The sequence below is a fragment of the Phyllostomus discolor genome, chromosome 7 (genome assembly GCF_004126475.2).
Source record: "Phyllostomus discolor isolate MPI-MPIP mPhyDis1 chromosome 7, mPhyDis1.pri.v3, whole genome shotgun sequence".
Classification (NCBI taxonomy): Eukaryota; Metazoa; Chordata; class Mammalia; order Chiroptera; family Phyllostomidae; genus Phyllostomus; species Phyllostomus discolor.
The window spans coordinates 28,601,255-28,621,933 of NC_040909.2; the positions used below are offsets into that span (position 1 = coordinate 28,601,255).

Below are 20,679 nucleotides of genomic sequence, written 5' to 3' on the forward strand. Positions count from 1 at the left end.
ATAATTAAAGGGCCTCTCTATATACATGGTATTTTTTGTCTTCAACAAAATGTGATTATATTGTTTTATGGACTGCTTTTCCTTTTTATTTCACATATCCTATCACAAACGTGTTGTCATTAAATAGACGCTCATTTAAAACATACATCAGACTTCTCATAGACATTTCTTTAGGTTTTTTGAGTTTTATTAATGTCAGTGATTCTTTAGTGCTGGTATTTATTGTAAACACCTCTCATTTTGTTAGGATAAATTCTTAAAAGTAAAGTTATTGGGCCAAATAGTATCCATGGAATTTTTAAATTTTTGGCATGTTTTTAAAGGCTTTTGTTTTATATTGCCAAATAGTACCCTTCATCAGCAGGGGAAAAGTATCTCTTTCCTTTGTTATTAATTTTTTTTAAATTTTAGATGTTCATTCTTTTTTAACATTTTAAAATTACAGTTTACATTAATAATATTTTATATTAGTTTCAGGTGTATAGCATAGTGGTTAGACAATCATATACTTTACAAAGTGTTCCCCTGGTATTTCCAGTGTTATCATTAACTTAGCAGGTGAATAAAAGACTTCTCATTTTATTTCGGAATTCATTATTAGAGTAACTGAACACTTTGTTAAATATGTGTTGCTCCACTTTTGTGACCTGCCAATCTATTAAGCAGTTGTATCAATTTTGGAATTTCTCCTTTAATTCTTTCATGATAATTATTTTAATTATTTTGCTAGCTTAATGTTTTAAATTAATAATGAATTTTTAAAGCAGCATTTCCACTGTACGAATTCAGTGAGTTTCTTAAATATGAATATTAATTTTATTCTGTCTGTATCATAAACATAGAGAGTAGGAAGATATTTCGTTCCTTTTGCTTAACTGCTTATGTTCTCAGAGCTTCCTTCATTTGATTATTGCTACTGATTATTTAAGATTTATAGTGAATTAAAAAAAATTTTAAAAACAGATTTATAGTAAATTCCATAAATTGAAAAGTATTTAGCTAATTAAATCTTCCAGTTTATATTAATGTGGTATCATGAATCGACTTCAAACTTAGGGATAAAAATCTTTTTAACTTTATGATTACTTGGTTTTAATACAATGCATTAGACATTTTTCTCTTTAAGATAGTATATGGAATTAGGGTAAGGGTCAAGATCAAAATCAGGGATTAGTAGACTTCTCTTGGAAAAGGGGCAGATAGTAAATATTTTAGCCTTAGGTCCATAGAGTCCGTGTTGGAAATACTCAATGCTGCCATCAGCACGAAAGCAACCATGGACAATACAAAACAAATGGGTGTGGCTATGTCAATAAACCTTATTTCTAAAAAACATGCAGGAGTCCCATACATTGTAGTTTGCTGACCCATGGTATTAATTCATTGGATATAATTTCTTTTGTTAGGAAAGTATTTGGGATAGGATCTTAGAAGGTCACGATCTATATCATTGTTTTGTAGTTACAGAAAGATGAAGAAACTTGTTTAAATGTTTATATTGATCTAGAATACAGTCTTGAAGTTGCTTTATTAAAACTCTGATTATATTGTTTTTTCCTCATAAAACCAGTAGTGTACCCTGTGCACCCTTGTTTTTCAAAGACAAAGGTTAAAGCAGAGAATATAGAATCAGTTGTTTCATTTATGTTGGCTTTTTTATTTTTAAATGCCATAAAAGTAGTAATTTTTAAATATTAATGCAGTTATCTAGATCTTAGGTAAAATCGATCCCTCTTTGAGCCAAGTCCTAAGTAGTTCATTGTTTGTAGTACAAACCTAATGTGTAATGTCTGGATATTGAGTTATGAGAAGTAAAGTTCCAGGGTTTATTTTTGCAAAGCTGAAATAAAAGTAGGACCTATATGTCTTATGTGACCTTTTTTCTCCCTATTGTATGAAAGTACTGGTGTTGTTTTCTCATACTGGGAGCTCTCAGATATTGTTTGAAGGGATGGGTGGCAGCAATGGCAGCAAAAGGTAAAGTGTGTGTGTATGTATGTGTGCACATGAGCGTATCCCAGCATTAACTTGAATCTCTCCTGTGTGATGGATTTTCGCAAACTCTTGTAATCATTTCCTGATACACTTTCCCTTCAGTATTAAGGAATATTTTTCTGCCCCTTAGCATGTTATTGTCTCACTTCTATGCCTAAGTCATTTTATGTAAAAAAGAAAAATAGCTGTTCGATTCTGTTCCAGGTATCATCATGTTGGTTGGCTGGCTACTAGGAAAAGATATCCTGGAAATGTTTACTATTAGTGTGAGGTAAGTTCTAATGTTTGTTTGATTTTTTAAATAAATGGAAGTCTCTTGTGTTTATTTCTCTGATAGGCATAGCTTATATTCCATTGTGAAGGTTTTATGTGAATACATAGGGTATAATATCTCTACTAAAATAGTTCAGAATTCATACATTGAAATGAACTCTAGGAAAATTAAAAACAATGTATATGACAGTGGAGAAAACCCATACTAGATGTCTGGTATTATCAACCCATTACTGCATTTTTAAAATATATTTTATTGATTATGCTATTACAGTCATCCATTTTCCCCCTTTATTCCTCTCCCCATTGCATGCCACCCCTTCTCATTCCCTCTCTTTAGTTCATGTCCATGGGTTGTACATATAAGTTCTTTGACTTCTACATTTCCTATACTATTCTTACCCTCCCCCTTTCTATCTTCTACCTACCATTTATGCTACTTATTCTCTGTACCTTCCCCTGCTCTTTTGCCTCCACTCCCCCACTGATAATCTCCCATGTGATCTCCATTTCTGTGATTTTATTCCTGTTCTACTTGTTTGCTTAGTTTGTTTTTGTTTTGGGGGGAGTTTCGGTTGTTAATAGCTGTGAGTTTGTTGTCATTTTACTGTTCATATTTTTGATCATCTTCTTAGATAAGTCCCTTTAACATTTCATATAATAAGGCTTGGTGATGATGAACTCCTTTAACTTGACCGTAGCTGGGAAGCACTTTTTCTGCCTTTCTATTCTAAAAGATAGCTTTGCTGGATAGAGTAATCTTGGATGTAGGTCCTTGCCTTTCATGACTTTGGATACTTCTTTCCAGCCCCTTCTTGCCTGTAAGGTTTCTTTTGAGAAATCAGCTGACAGTCTAAGTCTAATGGGAACTCCTTTGTAGGTAACTGTCTCCTTTTGTCTAGCTGCTTTTAAGATTCTCTCCTTATCTTTAATCTTGGGTAATGTAATTATGATGTGCCTTTGTGTGTACCTCCTAGGGTCCAACTTTTCTGGGACTCTCTGAGCTTCCTGGACTTTTTGGAAGTCTATTTCCTTTGCCAGATTGGGGAAGTTCTCCTTCATTATTTTTTCAAATAAGTTTTCAATTTGTTGCTCTTCCTTTTCTCCTTCTGGCACCCCTGTGATTCGGACGTTGGAACATTTAAAGTTGTCCTGGAGGTTCCTAAGCTTCTCCTCATTTTTTAAAATTGTTTCTTCATTCTGTTCTGGTAGAAAGTTTTTTTCTTCCTTCTGCTCCAAACTGTTGATTTGAGTCCTGGTTTCCTTCCTGTCGCTGTTGGTTCCCTGTAGACTTTTCTTTATTTCACATGATGTAACCTTCATTGCTGCCTGGGTCTTTTTTATGCTGTTGAAGTACCCAGTGAGTTCCTGGAGCATCCTGATAACCAGTGTTTTGAACTGTGCATCTGACAGTTTGTCTATCTCCTCGTCGCTTAGTTGTATTTTTTCTGGAGCTTTGATGTGTTCTTTCATTTGGCCCTTTTTTTTTTTTTTTTTTTTTTTTTTTTTTTTTTTAGTCTCAGCATGCTTGTTATGTAGTAAGGGCGGAGCTTTAGGTGTTCACCAGGGCGGGGCAACCGTGCTGCTGCCTTGTGATGCTGTATGTGGGGGAGGGGTTCAGGAGAGAACAGTGCCACTTCCTTGGCTGTCGGATGGTCTTCAGACACTTCCCTGCTTCCCATAATCAAATTGGACCCTTCTGATGCTGATTCCCAGGTGGGTGGGCTTGTGTATATCCTAGGACCCTGTGGGTCTCTCCAACAAACTCTCCTGTGAGGCTGGGAGTTTCTCCCGCTACCACCTCAACCCCCACAGGTGTTTTCAATAAGAGGTTTTGAGGCTTTATTTCCCTGTGCTGGGACCCTGGGTTTGTGAGGTCTGTCTCGCTCCCTAGTTCCTCCTGGTTTATCTGCACCAAATGTGGGATGCCCAGTCTGCAAGCCACCGCCTTGCCCACCCAGGTCCTCCAGCTGCTGCCTTGCCATGAGTTCTCCCCGCCTGGCTGCCCGTCTCTGCCCCTCCTACTAGTCTGGATGAATGTTTCTTCTTCAACTCCCTGGTTGTCGGACTTCCATACAGTTTGATTTTCTGGCAGTTCTGGTTGTTTTTTGTTTTTAAATTTATTGTCCTTTTTTTAGTTGTGCAAGGAGGCACAATATGTGTACCTATGCCTCCATCTTGGCCAGAAGTCCTCCATTACTGCATTTTTATATGTAAGTAGACAGTTTAAGGATCAACAAAACCCAAAACTAGCAGCATGAAAAGAGAAAGACCACAATATAGAAACTGAATAATCAATTTTAGTAGGAAAAATGAAAAAATTCAAGAAAACAATAAAAAATAAACAGCATTTGTATTTTCACAGGTTTGTGAAGAAACTGCATTAATGATAGAGTGCTGTAGAAAAGGATTTAGAACAAAAGAAAATGGTTTTTAGAAATTAAGATTATGATTGCTGAAATTAAAATTTTAATTTAAGGGCTGTAATATACAGTTGAAGAGGTCTCCTAAAAATAGAGTAAAATGTCCAAAACAGAGAATTAGATATAAGTGTCAAAGAGAATAATTCAGCAACTAATACATCTAACTAATAGGAGTTTCAAAAAGGGGTGAGAAGAAATTATATAAGAAATGATACATGAATATTTTCTCAATCTGAAGTGAGACATGAATCTTTACAGTTTGAATGGGTTCTCCAGTTGCCAAGAAGGATGAAGAAAACTCCAACCTAGATACATCATTGTGAAACTAAAGAAAATCAAGTCATCTACAAAGGAAGGCTAATTAGATGAGTATCAGACTTCTGATTAGTAACTGCAGTTCCCATCATGAGGTGTTTTTAGGTTTAGGTAAACATTTCAACTCACAAGACTCCCATAGGTCTCATCTGGTACTTGTGCCCTGAATACAGCAGGGCAACCTCAGGCATCCCTCTGCTGAGAGAGCCTTTGCAACAGTTTGTGCAGCAGTAAAGCTTAGGTACAGGGAGTTGAGATGACCTATGCAGGAACTACCCAGGGCTAAAATGCTTCATATTCTACAGGAGCCATCATCTCTGGAAACATACACTTTCCAGGGTGCCCGCAAGAAACATGTCTCATTAGTCATGTGTCACTGCATTCAGGAATCCCAAAGCTATGGCTTCCTGTAAAATAATTATAGCTTTTCAAGTCTATAGACAGTTCATCAATCAGGAGATCCCTTTATTATAAGCAGTGTTGCCTTAATATTATAATTACATGCTACCTTTATTGGGTCACTAGGGGAACAGAGCTGGAGATTTAATCAACTATAGAAGAGGACAAGGATTTTATTAATCCTTCGTCCACAGCAACGTTGGATTACATTAGAAGACATTGGGGCAGTGTTATGGTAGTATGGGGACAGATGATTGTAAGCCCATAAAGTGAGGCCTGGCTAAAGTATCAGTACAGTTCTTTACAAACAGATAGGTAATTAGAAAATTGACCCCATACTTATCCTTTCATGAATTCTAGCAAAACAAGGGTGGAAGAAATGAAAATGATGATGTTAGTAAGAGTGGAACTCACTTTGGCCTCTAAAGAAAATAAATGTAGGAATTAATAGCTCAAGAATTAGAGCAAAAGTCAGTGGATTAAATAAAATGAATGGATTATAAGGAATACATAGGGTGAATAAGAAGTTAAAAGATAATTGTAATATGGTGAAGGAGTATTTTTTTCCAAAGTGGCAAAAATTGAATTTGAAAATTTTGGCTTAAATCTGTATAAAAAAGCCTTGGCTTAAATACAAAATAAATTTAAAATAGGGTATGAGTTTGAAATATTAACTGTTGGCATATTATCTATTTGATTGATTTTGAACTTCTGGAAATATTTTTTTTGAGCAGTTTTAATTATTTGTGAAGTTGGCAAATCACAATAGCTATTTCTACTCAAGGTCTTCCAAAGCACAAACATTTAAAAAATTTTTAATTGAATAAAAGTTAGTCTATTTTGCAATTACCATATGGGTTCATAAATTTGAGATGTGTTACAGGATTTTAGTGGCCATACTTTACCTGTGTCTCAAAACATTCTGTTATTTCTTTATCCTAGCAATTATTTTAACAGTTATTCCAGCTGCGCTAAAAATGAGTAAAACAATAAGCAAGCAGAAGGATGGAATTGCTTATAAATTGATGTAATAATAAATTATAACTATTCTCTTATCCTTTGATTTGCTTATTATGTTGCCCAAAGTATTGCATCATCTTTAAAGGCAGTATAAAAGAAACCTGGAGATACAATCTTTGTACTTTTTTTTTTTTATTCATTAAACAAAGTTAAGAATTCAGCACTTTTTATTTTCTACCATAATTGCAAAGCATAATTGATGAGAGAATTTTCACAATTATTAAACAAACCAGAAGATAAATGCAAGGAGACAACAACTAGGCTCTAATGATGAGGGTGAAATTAAATCATATAAGTGCAGTCTCAACACTGTTAGTCCTTAGGTGAAGCTAATCTAGATTTTCTCAAACTCCTGAACTAGTGAATGAACAGTTTATTTTTAAGGAAAAAAAGAAAGGATAGCTATTCTCTTCCTGTTATTGATTAAACAAGGAATTCATCATGTAGTGTTTTCCAACAAGAACCTGGACCACCCTTTTTTGCTAAAAGGATAAGGATGTATGACAGTATCCTTTCATCTTTTATATTTATTTACCAACATTTACATCATATCATTTATAAGTGGAGGAATGCTCAAGGCTGGTATGAATGTAAAGGTGATAAAAAGGAAATAGAAATTAAATACTTCATTTGATTCACCATTGTAGTTGGTGTTTGTAAATCTAAAAATGAAAATGTTTAGCAATTAATGTTACAAAGAAGATGACTGTCTCTCTTCAACAAAGTTATGAACCATCCGCATTTTCAGAAGTGTTGCATTGAAGAAATAAATGCAAACAGCGGAACCAGAGTTGATAAGCCTATCACTTTCGAAATGTTTTTGATTTTGAAATAAGTACTTGTAAGGATACTTTCCAGGGTCATTCATGACAGCTAATGAGCAATTAGTGGCATCCAAAGGAGATTTCCCACTTCAGATATATATACTTTCAAATTGAGGAATATAGTTAAAATTCAAATTGACTTTGCAAATTAGTTATAAAATGGCTTTAATATAAAAGCATGATAAGGCCCATTGGATCTAGATTGTAAATGATGATGCCTGGTTTTCCTGATATAGTGAAGGTTATGAAAGCATAAGGTTGTGTTTGAACTTAGAGTAGTTCAAAAGTGAGAAGGAAGTGTTAATGATAGCACATATTTCTTGACTCTTTAGTGAACACTGTTTAGGCAGTGATATTATAAATGTTATGTATTGGCTTTCAATTTTAGAATCAACCTATAAACAAAGCTGAAAAAGTTAAATATATTATGGAACAGAATGCTAATAATATGAAGTTAGATCATGCAAAAAAGTATGTATAGAAATTGGGAAGTAGAAACAGGAGGGAACATTGTTAGAATGAAGAATAGAAATGTTTATGCCCTTATCTATAGTGGAGTCAAGAGATAATATTTGAAATGGGATAAAAATAGAGATTTAATTCTTTTTTTATGTCATAAGGGAAACAATGAAATAATCATTTTTTGTTATGATAAAATACACATACCCTAAAATGTACTATTTAAAAATGTAAATACAGTGCAGTTAACTATATTCATAATTTATAACCATCACCACTATCTAGTGTCAGAACTTTTCATCACACCAAAAGAACACCTTGTGTTCATTGAGCAATGCATCCTCATTCTTCTGTCTCCCCAGCTCTTGGCAACCATTAAACTCCTTTGTGTCTCTGTGGTTTGCTGATTTGTTGATATTTCATATAAATGGAGTCATGTGCCCTTTTGTGTGTCTACATTCTTTGATTTAACATAATGTTTTTCTTAACTATTGTTGGCACTATTACAGATATTCTCATTTTCCTCCCTTAGGCCAGCAGCACCAACTCTTTCCCTCCTTCCACCCTCTGTGGCCATCACCACATTATTGTCTGTGTCTGTGGTTTATGCATGTTTGTTCTTTGGCTAATCCCTTCACCTTTCTTCCAGTACCCCTTATGTGTGCTATGAAACTTTTTTAACTTTATGAATCCAAATTCGTTGAATTTAATTTCTCATTTGCATTTTATTATTGAGGAGGTAAAACACCTTAAAATACTGAATAAAAAATATATGGGTTTATATTTAGATACCCTTAAAACATTCTAGAAAATGTATTATATAAATTTATTATATGAAGCTAATATCAAGTAGCTTTGAAGAAATCAATTCTAAAGGTTTTCAGGGTTCATCCATTTTGAGCATATATCAGTACTTCATTCCTTTCTATAACTGAATAATACTCCATCGTGCAGATGAGTAATATTCCATTGTATGTGTATACCACAATTTCCCATTCATCAGTCAATGGGTGTTTGGCCTGTTTTCAAGGTTTTTGGCTGTTGTGAATAGTGCTGCTGTGAACATTCATGTACAAGTTTTGTTTGAACATCCATTACTGTCATCTGTCTCTGCAGATGAGGAAACTTAAACTACAGAGATGGAGTAATAATAGTTCAGGGTCACACAGGTAAAAATCACTGCAGCTAGCTGTACAACTAAGCAATCTGATGTCAGAACCTATATTCTTTACTGCTTACACGGACAGCTAGTAGATGTCCAGTGCATGTTAACTTCCCCTTCCTTTCACGCTATTTTTGGTGTTGACAGTATTATTAATTTTGCAGTTATTTTTAGCTGCTATTTTAAGTAACAGTTGAAATTATTGCTGTGGTTCCTATGTAACTTAAACTTCAATACATTGGTTACAGTTTGGCTGTAGCAGCAATTCCTGAAGGTCTTCCCATTGTGGTCACAGTGACTCTGGCCCTTGGTGTTATGCGAATGGTGAAGAAAAGGGCCATTGTGAAAAAACTGCCCATAGTTGAAACTCTGGGTAAGTCTTTGTGGAAAGAGCCTACTTATACAAAGATGTGTTACACTAATAGTGAATTATGTTTGGATTTTATAATTTTTTGTCTTAATAGTTTTGCTTAGTGATGTTTGGCTTGTGGCAATGTGAGTATGGTCTTAACAACCAAAAAAGGTAATTAAAAATACATACCATTCTAGACAGGGAACTCACTAAGAACTCTTTCTGCATCGTGGAGTGTTCTAATTCTTAAAATGTTTAAAAAAATCCATATAACAAATGAAACTTTAGTAGAATTCTTTTGACACCTCAAGAAAGATAATTGATAATTGTAGATCTTGAAATGTCATACCTAAGTAGAATTTGCTGATAAGAACAATAAAGATACAATAGTTACATTGCTATAATACTTTATATGTGATACAAAAATTGCGATAACTTTATGTATGCTGTGAAACTTAATTTTTTTAAATGTAGGAATCCAAAATTGTTGGATTTAGTTTCTCATTTGTATTTTATTATTGAGAAGGTAAAATATCTTAAAATACTGATTAAAAAAAATTGTATGGACTTATACTTAGGTACCCTTAAAACTTTCTAGAAATGTATTATATAAAGCTAATATTGATAACTTTGAAGAAATCAAATTGTGAATAAGAAACCAATTGTAAATAAGTAAGAAAAAGCCAGCATTTATAAATATCTAATTTTTAATTTTAATTGCATAAACTACCTTATGATAAAGCAAACGTTATGAGAGTAAGCAATTTAAAATTTTCAGTGAGCTTGATTTGTATAAAATTCATAGAAGCAAGGCAGGCTTCTACAGTACAGTCTGATTTGTTTTCAATGTGAACTTGTATTTTTCATTGACTTTTGGTGACACATAATGATTTGTTCTTTAGGCTGCTGTAATGTCATTTGCTCAGATAAAACTGGAACACTGACGAAGAATGAAATGACTGTCACTCATATATTTACTTCAGATGGTCTGCATGCTGAGGTACTCTATAGATTGATTTAACAATAGTATTTCTTTGTTAAGACACCTGGTGTTTAACATTATTAACTATTCCAGAGACTTACCTTTAAAATGGCTATAACATTAGTTAGCAGTAGAGCTTTCTCTTTCCAGAGTGATTCTACCAAGTCTTGTTTTACTCCAGTTGTATAGTCCTAACACTTTGAACCCTGCTTGATACTTCTTTTTTCTTTTTTTTTTTAAGTTTTTATTTATTTTTAGAGAGAGGAAAGCAAGGGGTAAGGAGAGTAAGAAATATCAATGTGAGAGAGAAAAATATCAGTCTATCAGGTGCCTCCCATATCGGGGATTTTACCTACAACCTGAGAATGTGCCCTGACCCAGGATCAAACCCATAGCCTTTTGGTGCATGGGATGATACTCCAACCAACTGAGCCAGGGCAAGCCCGTAATTTTACAAGGTCTGTCTGGAAAAAGTCCAACCATTGTTAATATAATGAGATTGGTTTGTGTGAGATCACTGTAAACTTGCAGCCAAAGAGAGTGGACTGGAATGTGCATGCATGAACGATGCTGTTAGCTTACTAGTCAGTGGAGGTAGTAGACACCATGGAGGGAGCATGTATACTCTGTGGCTGTCACATTCAAAATGAGAGAGCAGAGCAACGAATCTGCATCAAAGTTTGCATTAAACTTGAACATTCCTCTGGGGAAACTATTTGGATGATTCAGAAAGCTTTTGGGGACAATGCAGTGAGGGCAGCATGAATAAAAACGTGGCACAAATGATTGAAAGATGGTCAAGAATCTGTTGACAGTGATCCACATTCTGAGAATGTTCAATGTGTCTGGGCTACAATCAGCAAAGATCAGCAGTGGACAGTGTGAGAACTAGAAGTAGATCTGAGGATTCCAAAAACTACTCTGTCCGAGATTTTGACGCAGGATTTTGGCATGAAACCTGCTGTGACAACATTTATTCTTCAGTGTGCTACCAGAACAGAAAAAAACATCATGCTGTGGTTGATTCAAACTGCTGCCAATGAACCAGATCTCCTTAAGGTCATAACAGGAGATGAATCATGGGTCTATGGCTATGACCTGGAAACGAAGGTCCAGTTGTCCCAATGGAAATCGCCTGGTTCTCCACACCCAAAGAAGGTGTGGTAAAGTCAGAACAAGATCAAGACCACGTTGACTGTGTTTTTGATTGTGAAGGTGTTACCTGACACAAGTACACCCCTCCAGGCCAAATAATTAATAAGGAGTACTACCTCAATGTTCTTCATTGGTTCAGAGATGTAATACAAAGAAAACACCTACAGCCATGGGCAACTAGGGATTGGCAGCTTCGTCATGGCAACATGCCTGCTCAGGCATTATGTCTTGTGCAGAGGTTTTTGGTGAAACATCAAATTACCCAGGTGACTCAGCCCCACAAAAGCCCATATTTGGCACCCTGTGACTTCTGGCTTTTCCCAAAACTAAAATCACCTTTGAAAGGGAAGAGATATCAGACGGTACATGACATTCAGGAAAATATATGATGAGACATTTCATGGCAATTCCAAAAAATGATTTTGCAGAGTGTTTTGAACAGTGGAAGAAACACTGGGAGAACTGTGTGAGGTTCCAAGTTTCCTGCTTTGAAAGGGACTGAGGTGTCATTGTCCTGTATACAGTGTTTCTTTTATCTTGGATCTTCTTCAATAAATGCCTCTATTTTTCACATTACATGGATGGATACTTTCTGGACAGACCTCGTAAATGTAAGGCATTAACTATTTGTTAATTTTTCTCTTAATTGTCTTATTTTTATTGTAAATTTAATTTTTGTTCGGCTTGGTTTGTTCTAGTTATATGGGATAAGTATCTGGCTTGTTTCAACCTCTGATTTTTAAAACTGGTTTGTAATACGCTGTTAAAGTGGCTTGTAATTGCTGGGATAAATTACTTACTGTCTCTGAGCCTGCATATTTGCGAAAAGAATTCTGCTTTTGTCCATATTACAAGCTTGTCATGAATGTTAGATGTGGTGGTGGGTTTGAATTCTTTGCATATTGTATTATATTAATACAGTGTTTTATAAATTTAAGCTCACTTATATAGAGAGATTTTTGTGGTTTATAGGTATTTTATAGTATATTGTAGGTAGAAGAAACAAAAGATTATATTATGTTAATAATTATATTGTTTCTACTTACGATATACTATACATTATTACAATTATTAACTATAATTATTAGTATAATTAAAATTTTATAACTATGGTAAAAATTAGAATTTATATTTAGCTATTAAATATTCTCTTACACAAATTTCAATACTTATGTATTCATGCTAACAGTGTCATGATGTATAAAATGAAATGAATACAATTCATCATAGATTTTGGTTTTCATAGGTATTGTCACTATCTACTGATTATGTTATTGGCCCTGCTTTATTTCTTAGGTTACTGGAGTTGGCTACAATCCGTTTGGAGAAGTGATTGTTGATGGTGATGTTGTTCATGGATTTTATAACTCAGCTGTTAGCAGAATTGTTGAGGTAAATGCTTTATTCTCTAAGAAGGTGCCATTCTTCATAATGACTTAGGACACAGTGATGAGTTCACAGTTTATGTGTATTTCTCTTAGGCGGGCTGTGTGTGCAATGATGCTGTAATTAGAAACAACACTCTAATGGGGAAGCCAACAGAAGGAGCCTTAATTGCTCTAGCAATGAAGGTATGTGCCTAATCTGTCTTCTTTGACATATACAACATCACCCTTAACAAGAGGATGTGAGTCCATCAGTTTCAGTTGTACTGGTTTTAGGTATGTTGTTTTTACTGCCTTTGGGAATCAATGTTAGTCTTCCTGGAAATACAGAGCACAAAGCTTTTTCAGTGTAACTTTATCTCTTACATGAAAGAAACAAAGTAATAACCAGTTATGAAAGCAGGAATGTTTCTGTCTTCCATAATCATTAGAGTTTTGTATGAAAAACGTTATGTGTGTTATTGCTGATAAATACTTTCAAATGAGTAAAAGGCAACATTCTATTATTTCCATGTGAAGGTATTAAGGACATCCTGAGAAACCAGCTTTTTTTTTTTCAGTCTTTTCTTTTTCTTCATTATCAATTTATTAAATGAATCTAGAGTTAGAATTTGTGTTAGGGAGATGGAGTGCTCTTCTCAGTAACCCTTTTATGTATTTCAGTTGATCCAGTCTCCTAAGTTCTACATTTTATTAAATAAGAAACCTAAAAGTCTAATCTGTCACTCCCAAACAAAAATAAAATTCCTACTTTTAAAAAGAAGATTTTACTTATTTATTTTTAGGGGGAGTGGAAGGGAGAAAGGAAGAGAGATAAAGAAATTATGCTAGGTTGCCTCTCATATGCCCACTGGCCTACAACCCAGGCATGTACCCTGACTAGGAATCGAACTGGCGACCTTTTAGTTCTTAGGCTGGCACTCAATCCACTGAGCCACACCAGGCAGAGCTAAAATTCCTACTTCTCTTAGAAGTCTTAGAAAACTTGGAGACTTTTGTGAAACAGAATATGCCTCTAAATGAAGTTGCTTGCATTGAGATCCAATACAGGAATAAATATAAAGGACACATGGACAAAAACTAGGAGGGGGTGGAAATGGGACAGAGGTAGGGAGGGCTGGGATGGGAGTAAAAGACAGAAAATTGTACTTGAACAACAATTAAAATTTTTAAAAAAGTTTAAAAAAGTGGTGGTTATTATAACACTTAATTTTAAAAACAAAATTTTTAGTTTTAGAATATGCTTTCTTAACAGACTAACATTTTATCATTTATTCTCCTTTTAGCTAAAATAGCATAGTATAGCTTTTTTTTTTTTTTTTAAGATTTTATTTATTTTATTTTTAGGGAGGGAACGGAGGGGGGGAGAGAGAGAGAGAGAGAGAGAGACACACATCAATGTGCGATTGCTGGGGGTTATGGCCTGCAACCCAGGCATGTACCCTGGCTGGGAATCGAACCTGGGACACTTTGGTTCCCAGCCCGCGCTCAATCCACTGAGCTACGCCAGCCAGGGCGCATAGTATAGCTTTTTAAAAGCTATTCAAAAATCGAATTTGTTCACAAGTATTACTGTATTATATATAACAGGATATTCAAAAGTTGAATATGTTGACAGGATTTACTGTGTTATATTTAACTTAATCTCTGAGAGAAAAGGAATGTGAAACCCAGTTTTTATGGGTGGGGGCCTCACATTTTAGGTAGGGCGCTGACACTGATGTGCTTGGAACAAGTACAAGGCAGACCAGGGTGGTAGAGAGTTAAGTCTTAAACATTGAGCTACACAGAAGAAGAGTTCAAATTCAGACTTGGGACCTGGGCTTTGAAGGATAAGAAGGGTTTATTATTTTTATTTTCTAAAATATTTTATTTATTTTTAGAGGGAGGGAGAAGGAGGGAGAAAGAGGATGAGAAACATCTATGTGAGGGAGAAACACCACTTGGCTGCATCTTGCACATGCCCCAACAGGGGATCAGGCCTGCAACCCAGGCATGTGCCCTGACCCGAAATTGAATCGGCCACCTTTTGCTTTGCAGGGCGACACCCACCCAGCTGAGCCACACCAGTCAGGGTGATAAGAAGGGTTTCGATAGTAGGCAAACCAGGGAAAGAGCAGTAGTAAGAACATAAGGGACTACATAAGCCTAGAATGGATAGTGGCTTTTGAATTGATTAACGTGGATGAAGTGGAAGGAGTTTGAGTAATCTAGAGGACCACTAAATAGACTGTATGGTTAGTTTCTGGAGGACCTTTGAAAACAAGGAAGAACAGTCTCAACATGTTTCAGTCAACAACAAAAAGTCAACAAAAGTAATGAACTAGGTTTTTGAGTAGTTTAAAAAATATTTTTGAATATTTGGAGGAAAATACAACAGGGTATTGGGAGGGTGAATAGCTACATGACATTTGTAATAGTCAGAGTATCAAATGGTAGGGTGAGAGTGTAAGGGAGTAGAATGGTAGAACAGCTAAGTTAAAGTTAAATCCATAAGAAACGAAGAATTGAATCTAAATTTCTATTCATTATAAAAGTAAATGCTCAGTATGTGTTGGGTAGCTTTGTTTAGTTGTATCCTGCTTCTGTTCAGAATTTGAGTCAGTAGAGATTTTAATATAATCAGTGTTGAAAACTGTATATGTATGTGTATATGGTCCAGGTAGCATGCCTTAGGGTGTATCTAAATACCCAGACTTCCATGGTGAGTATGTATGCTGCTATTCGGAGATATATGTTATGTATAGATGGGGTACAGCTATTCTGTTGCTATTATTTGAAAAATAATCCAGGGTATCTCTACCTAGCCGAGCTGTAAGTTCTGACCCTTGTTTTTTTTGTTAAAGGAAAAAATAGTCACATGTTGGTGAGTTAACTCTCTTTTTGTGCCATGTAGATGGGCCTTGATGGACTTCAACAGGACTATATCAGAAAAGCTGAATATCCTTTTAGCTCTGAGCAAAAGTGGATGGCTGTTAAGTGTGTACACCGAACACAGCAGGTATCCTTCCATTTAAAGAATACTAATCTTGTTTTACATAGGTGACTGTTTTTCATTTATTGTCTGTCCACCTTTAGAGTTATACAATCGTAACAAAGATCTGTTGAGCATAACAAAGATCTGTTGCTTTAAAGTGTGCATGATCCATAGTAGATTCATCCCTTGTTGTTCTCACATTCTCTTTGACTTCATGCATAGATATATCCAATTATGCTGTGTGAGCAAACAATTTAATCGAGGTGGAGCGTGGTCTCAGTTTCTTAGAGCTTGTGACAGATTCTTTCAACCTGTATTTTGTCCTTGGTGACAGGCTGTTATAGGTTTCTGCTGACTATTGTCTGTGTTCTTTCATTGAAGGAATGTCTTATCTTCAAAACAAAATCACATTGTTTTGTGCATCACATTTGTATATTTCATATTAGTTGATCTGGCTTACAAAGTCGTAAAATGACATGCGCTGATATATTAGGCTACTACTACTTTGTGATTGGGTGCTTTAGAAATTTTTACAAAGTGTAATAAGAGTTCTTAGTTATCTCCAATGTACAGTCATATTATTCATAGTTGCTATTTACAACTTAATGCTTAAACTTACTTGGCCCTCAAAAAACATGTATTTGTTATTTTTACATTTCCTTTTTTAGGAATTAATAATTGGTTAGTACTTTTACCTGTAAGCAAACATTTTGAAATGAATTATACCTGTTAACACGAAGCTTTCAAAAATTGCATTTGAGTAATAAAATTTTCCGATGATGTCCCTTGACCATCAATGATATAGCAAGAATACATATGTCAGTTTATTTGGAAGATCTCTTTTTTAACATTTTGCATACTATCACACAGTACTTCAAGATACTGTCACTCATGTGATTTGACCTCAGTGGTTTTTAATCCAGCCTCATCCAAGTTATATACTGGAAGTGGTTCTTTGATTCTTCCCAGTTGTGAAAGTGGCAGGACACAAATCTGTGTGGTCATTCATCCCATATGAAGTTTCTCCTACAAAACAGAATCAGCCATTGTAACTAACAAAACCCAAACCCACTGATTTGACTCAGGATCTAGAAGAGGTCAGCCTGGCATAGATAAGGCAGGTTATCACTTTAAAAACAACCTTAGTGGCTCTCAAATAGTTTGTCTTTAGAGGACTTTCATTTGAACTTGACAATATACATTTCTCTCTACTCTCTCCCTGGAACCTGCATAAACAACAACCAATGGATAAAAGATACAATGTAAAAAGAGGAAGTATGGGGAAGACTCAGGGTGACCAAGTATCTTTGAAGGCAGAGACTAAGGTGTAAGGCTGAAAATGAGATCAGATTGAAATTCTGAGTAAGGAACCAATAAAACTCCTCTGAGTACCATTTTTGGTTTTTGAGGTTATACCTTTAGCCCAGTAGAATATCAGAAATCTCATCTAGGGGATAAGAGTAGGGGGTAGAATTAAATTGGTTTCAGATTGTGGAAAAGGAGCGATTAAGGGGGAGCCATTGTCCTGAAGGGCAAGCCCCTAGGCCCTAACTCTACTTTCCTGGAATGCCTGCAGGCATCTCCATTCTAAATCAGGACGAGGGATTCCAACACTACAGAGTAATCCTAACTAAACTCTTTGTTCATTGGTGGAATTTATCTAATCTTGGGCTTGATGTAGTCAGCCGACAGCCTCAGGTTGGTAAACTCTGCCATTCAGTACCCTCTAGTTTCTAGACCTTTCCTCGATTCAGTCATAGATGTTAGTGGGTGGTCCGGGACTGCTAGATATTTGGGGGAAGTCTTCATTTTGAAAGACAGACCAAACCAGCAGAGAAAGAGGTCTCAGAGAAACAAAGATAATGCCAGATGCTTAAGTAAATTTCCAAAGACCATAAAAATGACAAAATGCTTTAAATAGAAAGTCTTTCAAATAAAGTCAAGGAACCTATCAGAAAATAGAATAAAAAGTCGAAGAGGTGAACAAAATAAAGGATAAGGTACAAAAATCAGAATATAAATATAGGAGATTCAACATCCATCTGATAGTGGTAACAGGAAGAAAAAAACAGAAAATGGGAAGATTTTAACAAATAGCACCAGAAACTTTTCCAAAGGAAGGACCTCAGCTTCTAGAATAAAATTGTCCGTCAGCTAGGGAGGAGATTGTACACCCAGGAAAACATCTTGAGACTGAAAATCTTCCTTCATAGGCTCAGGCCCGTGAAAGACCTAAGAAGGAGACTCGTCACTGCAGTCTTGTAATTAATGGAGTTTTTAAAGGGAATCTTACATAGGAGGTGGGTCTTGGACAGTTGGAAGACAAAGTGACGGGTGCCAAAGAATTACCTCAGGGTAAAGGAGGGGATAGTCATGGGTACCAGCATGTGAATGCTTCCAGGTATGAGAAATTAGTTTGCATGCCCAGCCAGGTCAGGACAGCAGCCTGTTGTCGCAGGAACTAGCACACAGTGGGAGGTGGGAGAGGTTTATGTCCGAATGAACATTGGTTATGATCAGTCCATCTCTAAGTGGGGCTTGGAGGAAGCAATCTCCCGTTTCTGGCCCAGGTCCAGCTCATGGGTCAGGCAAAAGTCACGTCTTAGAAATTTCTCCTTCAGAGGTAAAAAAAAAAATAATCAAATTTGAGGTACTTAGTGTGAATTTTAAAAGCTTCCAGAGGTTTTGGGGTGGGTGGGAGGCCAGTCAAGGGAGAGATCACATATATACGGCTTTAGGAATTAAAGTTGCTTCTCTGGACTTCAAATACAGCATTGGATAGTGGAGGCTGGAAGATAAAGAAGAAAGCATTCAAATTGAGAGGAAATGTATTCCTAGATGAACTAAAAAATGTGGGGATGGAATAAAATGGATATGCCACCCATCTTTTCTTAGAAAGATATTGGTGGTTATATGAGTCCAGGATAAGACAACCAACTAAAGAAAAGGAAGGCATAGCACACAGTGAGTTCTAACCAGGACAGGGGTGGAAAGAATCTCCAGGAGAGAGGGGAGAGGAAGTTCTTGTATGCCAGTCGTGCAGCAGCCTAGCAACCAGGTTTCTCAGGTTAGACAAGGGAGGGAGAATGTGACTCAGGGAGGAAGGTCTTCAGTAATAGTTTGGGAGTAATAGTTTACCTGCTCACTCGAAAATGTCAAAAATGTCATTTAGCAGGGCTTATAATTACATGGAAGAATTCCGGAATAATAAGTAATAAGTACAAAGAAAACCAAGCAAATAAAAAAGGAGGCAGTTACTCACTTTCTAAAAGATGAAGCTTGGACAGGAAAATAAATATATTTTATTTATATGCACCGTGAAAACATCACATGCCTTCCTGCTGCTTCCCTGCCCTCTAATATCCGTTCACTAGTTATCTGGGGACTCAGGCAGATGGAAGCTCCATCTCAGTGTGATAATACACTGTAATGAGATGTAGAGGGAGAACACGTTATGCTTTGGTTCCTAGATCTCCATTTGGAAGTGACACAAGTACTGCCCATATTTATTGGTCAAAGAAAGTCACACCTGACTTTCAAGTGGGAGGTAGAGACAAGGAAACACGTTCCTACTATGGGTCACACGGAGAACTGGGATGTGTATGAACTGTTCTAGTGACTACCAGTTCATCCGACAGTGAGGAGTCGTAAAGTAAACAGTACTGACAAATTTTGCTTTAATTATATTATAATGGTATGAGGAGGAAGAATAGGTAGTGGGGTGGTCAGACTATCACCTGTCCCAACAGACAATGTATAAAATTGATAAGCAAAAGAGTAACAGTACAACATATTTAAAAACATGGAGATAAATACCAAGGAAAACATGTGTATGTCTATAAAGTTTAAAATTGGCTTGCCTTTTTGAGGTACAACTAGAGGTGAGAAGGTTTGGGCAGGGGACTGTGGTTTTTTGTTGTAAGCTTTTGTATATTACTTTACTATGATGAAAAAATAGAAAGTCTGATAAAACTCAATTATAAGGTGGTTGTGAGAATTAAATGGGAACACACACACACACACACACACACATACACACACACACACACAAAACAGCCAATAGAAGGCTTGAACCATTGCTTGGGCTGATGTTGTTAGATCTCTTTCCTATTAAGTTGTGAGCTTCTCTTCAGATCCCAGAGTGCTTCATCTGGGGTGTAGTGTAGCACTATCTTCAATGTGTGGGTGTGAGGGTAGAGAGTAGATGCCTTTTTTTATATAGGATGCAGAAAACTCCCAGATATGAGCTTTTAATCTTCAGAGTTCAAGTGCCACTCCAAGCGTTAGGCTTGAGTAACTTCCCTGAGGATTATGAGAAATGAATGCCACTGGCTTTTGCACTCCAGTGGCAGATACGTACAAGTTAAAATTAATTTGAATTTATTTGCTATGCTTTTTCTTAGGATGGACCAGAGATTTGTTTTATGAAGGGTGCTTATGAACAGGTGATTAAGTATTGTACTACGTACCATAGCAAAGGGCAGACTTTGACACTCACCCAGCAGCAGAGAGATCTGTACCAACAAGAGAAGGCACAAATGGGCTCAGCAGGGCTCAGAGGTAAGGTTGCTTCAGCCTAGTCCCCAAGGTTGGAAAGGTAATGCTGTCTGTTAATTGCAGGTGAATTCATGTTTCACATCTGAGCTGTCCAGCTGTAGTCCAGGCTTTGTAGAACCCCACCATTTCTGAAGTGTTATGTTTTAACTGGCCCCTAAAACCTCAAAAAATTGGAATATAGCAGAATATGCAATTTCTAGTTCTTAGAGACCTGAAGTGATCTCTGCAAAGATGATAGAAATTGTTTATCTTATAAGAAGGGAGATGGATGGAGGTCAAGTAATGTCATTCCTTCCTTATTTCATTACTTTGTCTCATTTGTTAATAGATCTAAAATACTTTCTTAAATATGGAAGTCTGAAGCCTCTAATTTGGCATTTAAGCTGAGGTGATTGCTTACT

At 36.0% G+C, this 20,679-nt stretch overlaps 1 protein-coding gene across 5 annotated transcripts in view; it reads left to right on the forward strand.

The window, feature by feature from the left end:
• Nucleotides 1-20,679, forward strand: part of ATP2C1 (ATPase secretory pathway Ca2+ transporting 1) — a 117,246-nt gene that overhangs the window by 76,218 nt on the left and 20,349 nt on the right. For all 5 annotated transcript variants that reach the window (XM_028518264.2, XM_028518266.2, XM_028518265.2 and 2 more), the window contains 7 exons: nt 2,200-2,266; nt 9,119-9,243; nt 10,125-10,222; nt 12,656-12,751; nt 12,841-12,930; nt 15,641-15,745; nt 20,125-20,281. In XM_028518264.2, the coding sequence (XP_028374065.1) occupies nt 2,200-2,266; nt 9,119-9,243; nt 10,125-10,222; nt 12,656-12,751; nt 12,841-12,930; nt 15,641-15,745; nt 20,125-20,281 (738 nt within the window). The remainder of the gene's footprint in view (nt 1-2,199; nt 2,267-9,118; nt 9,244-10,124; nt 10,223-12,655; nt 12,752-12,840; nt 12,931-15,640; nt 15,746-20,124; nt 20,282-20,679) is intronic.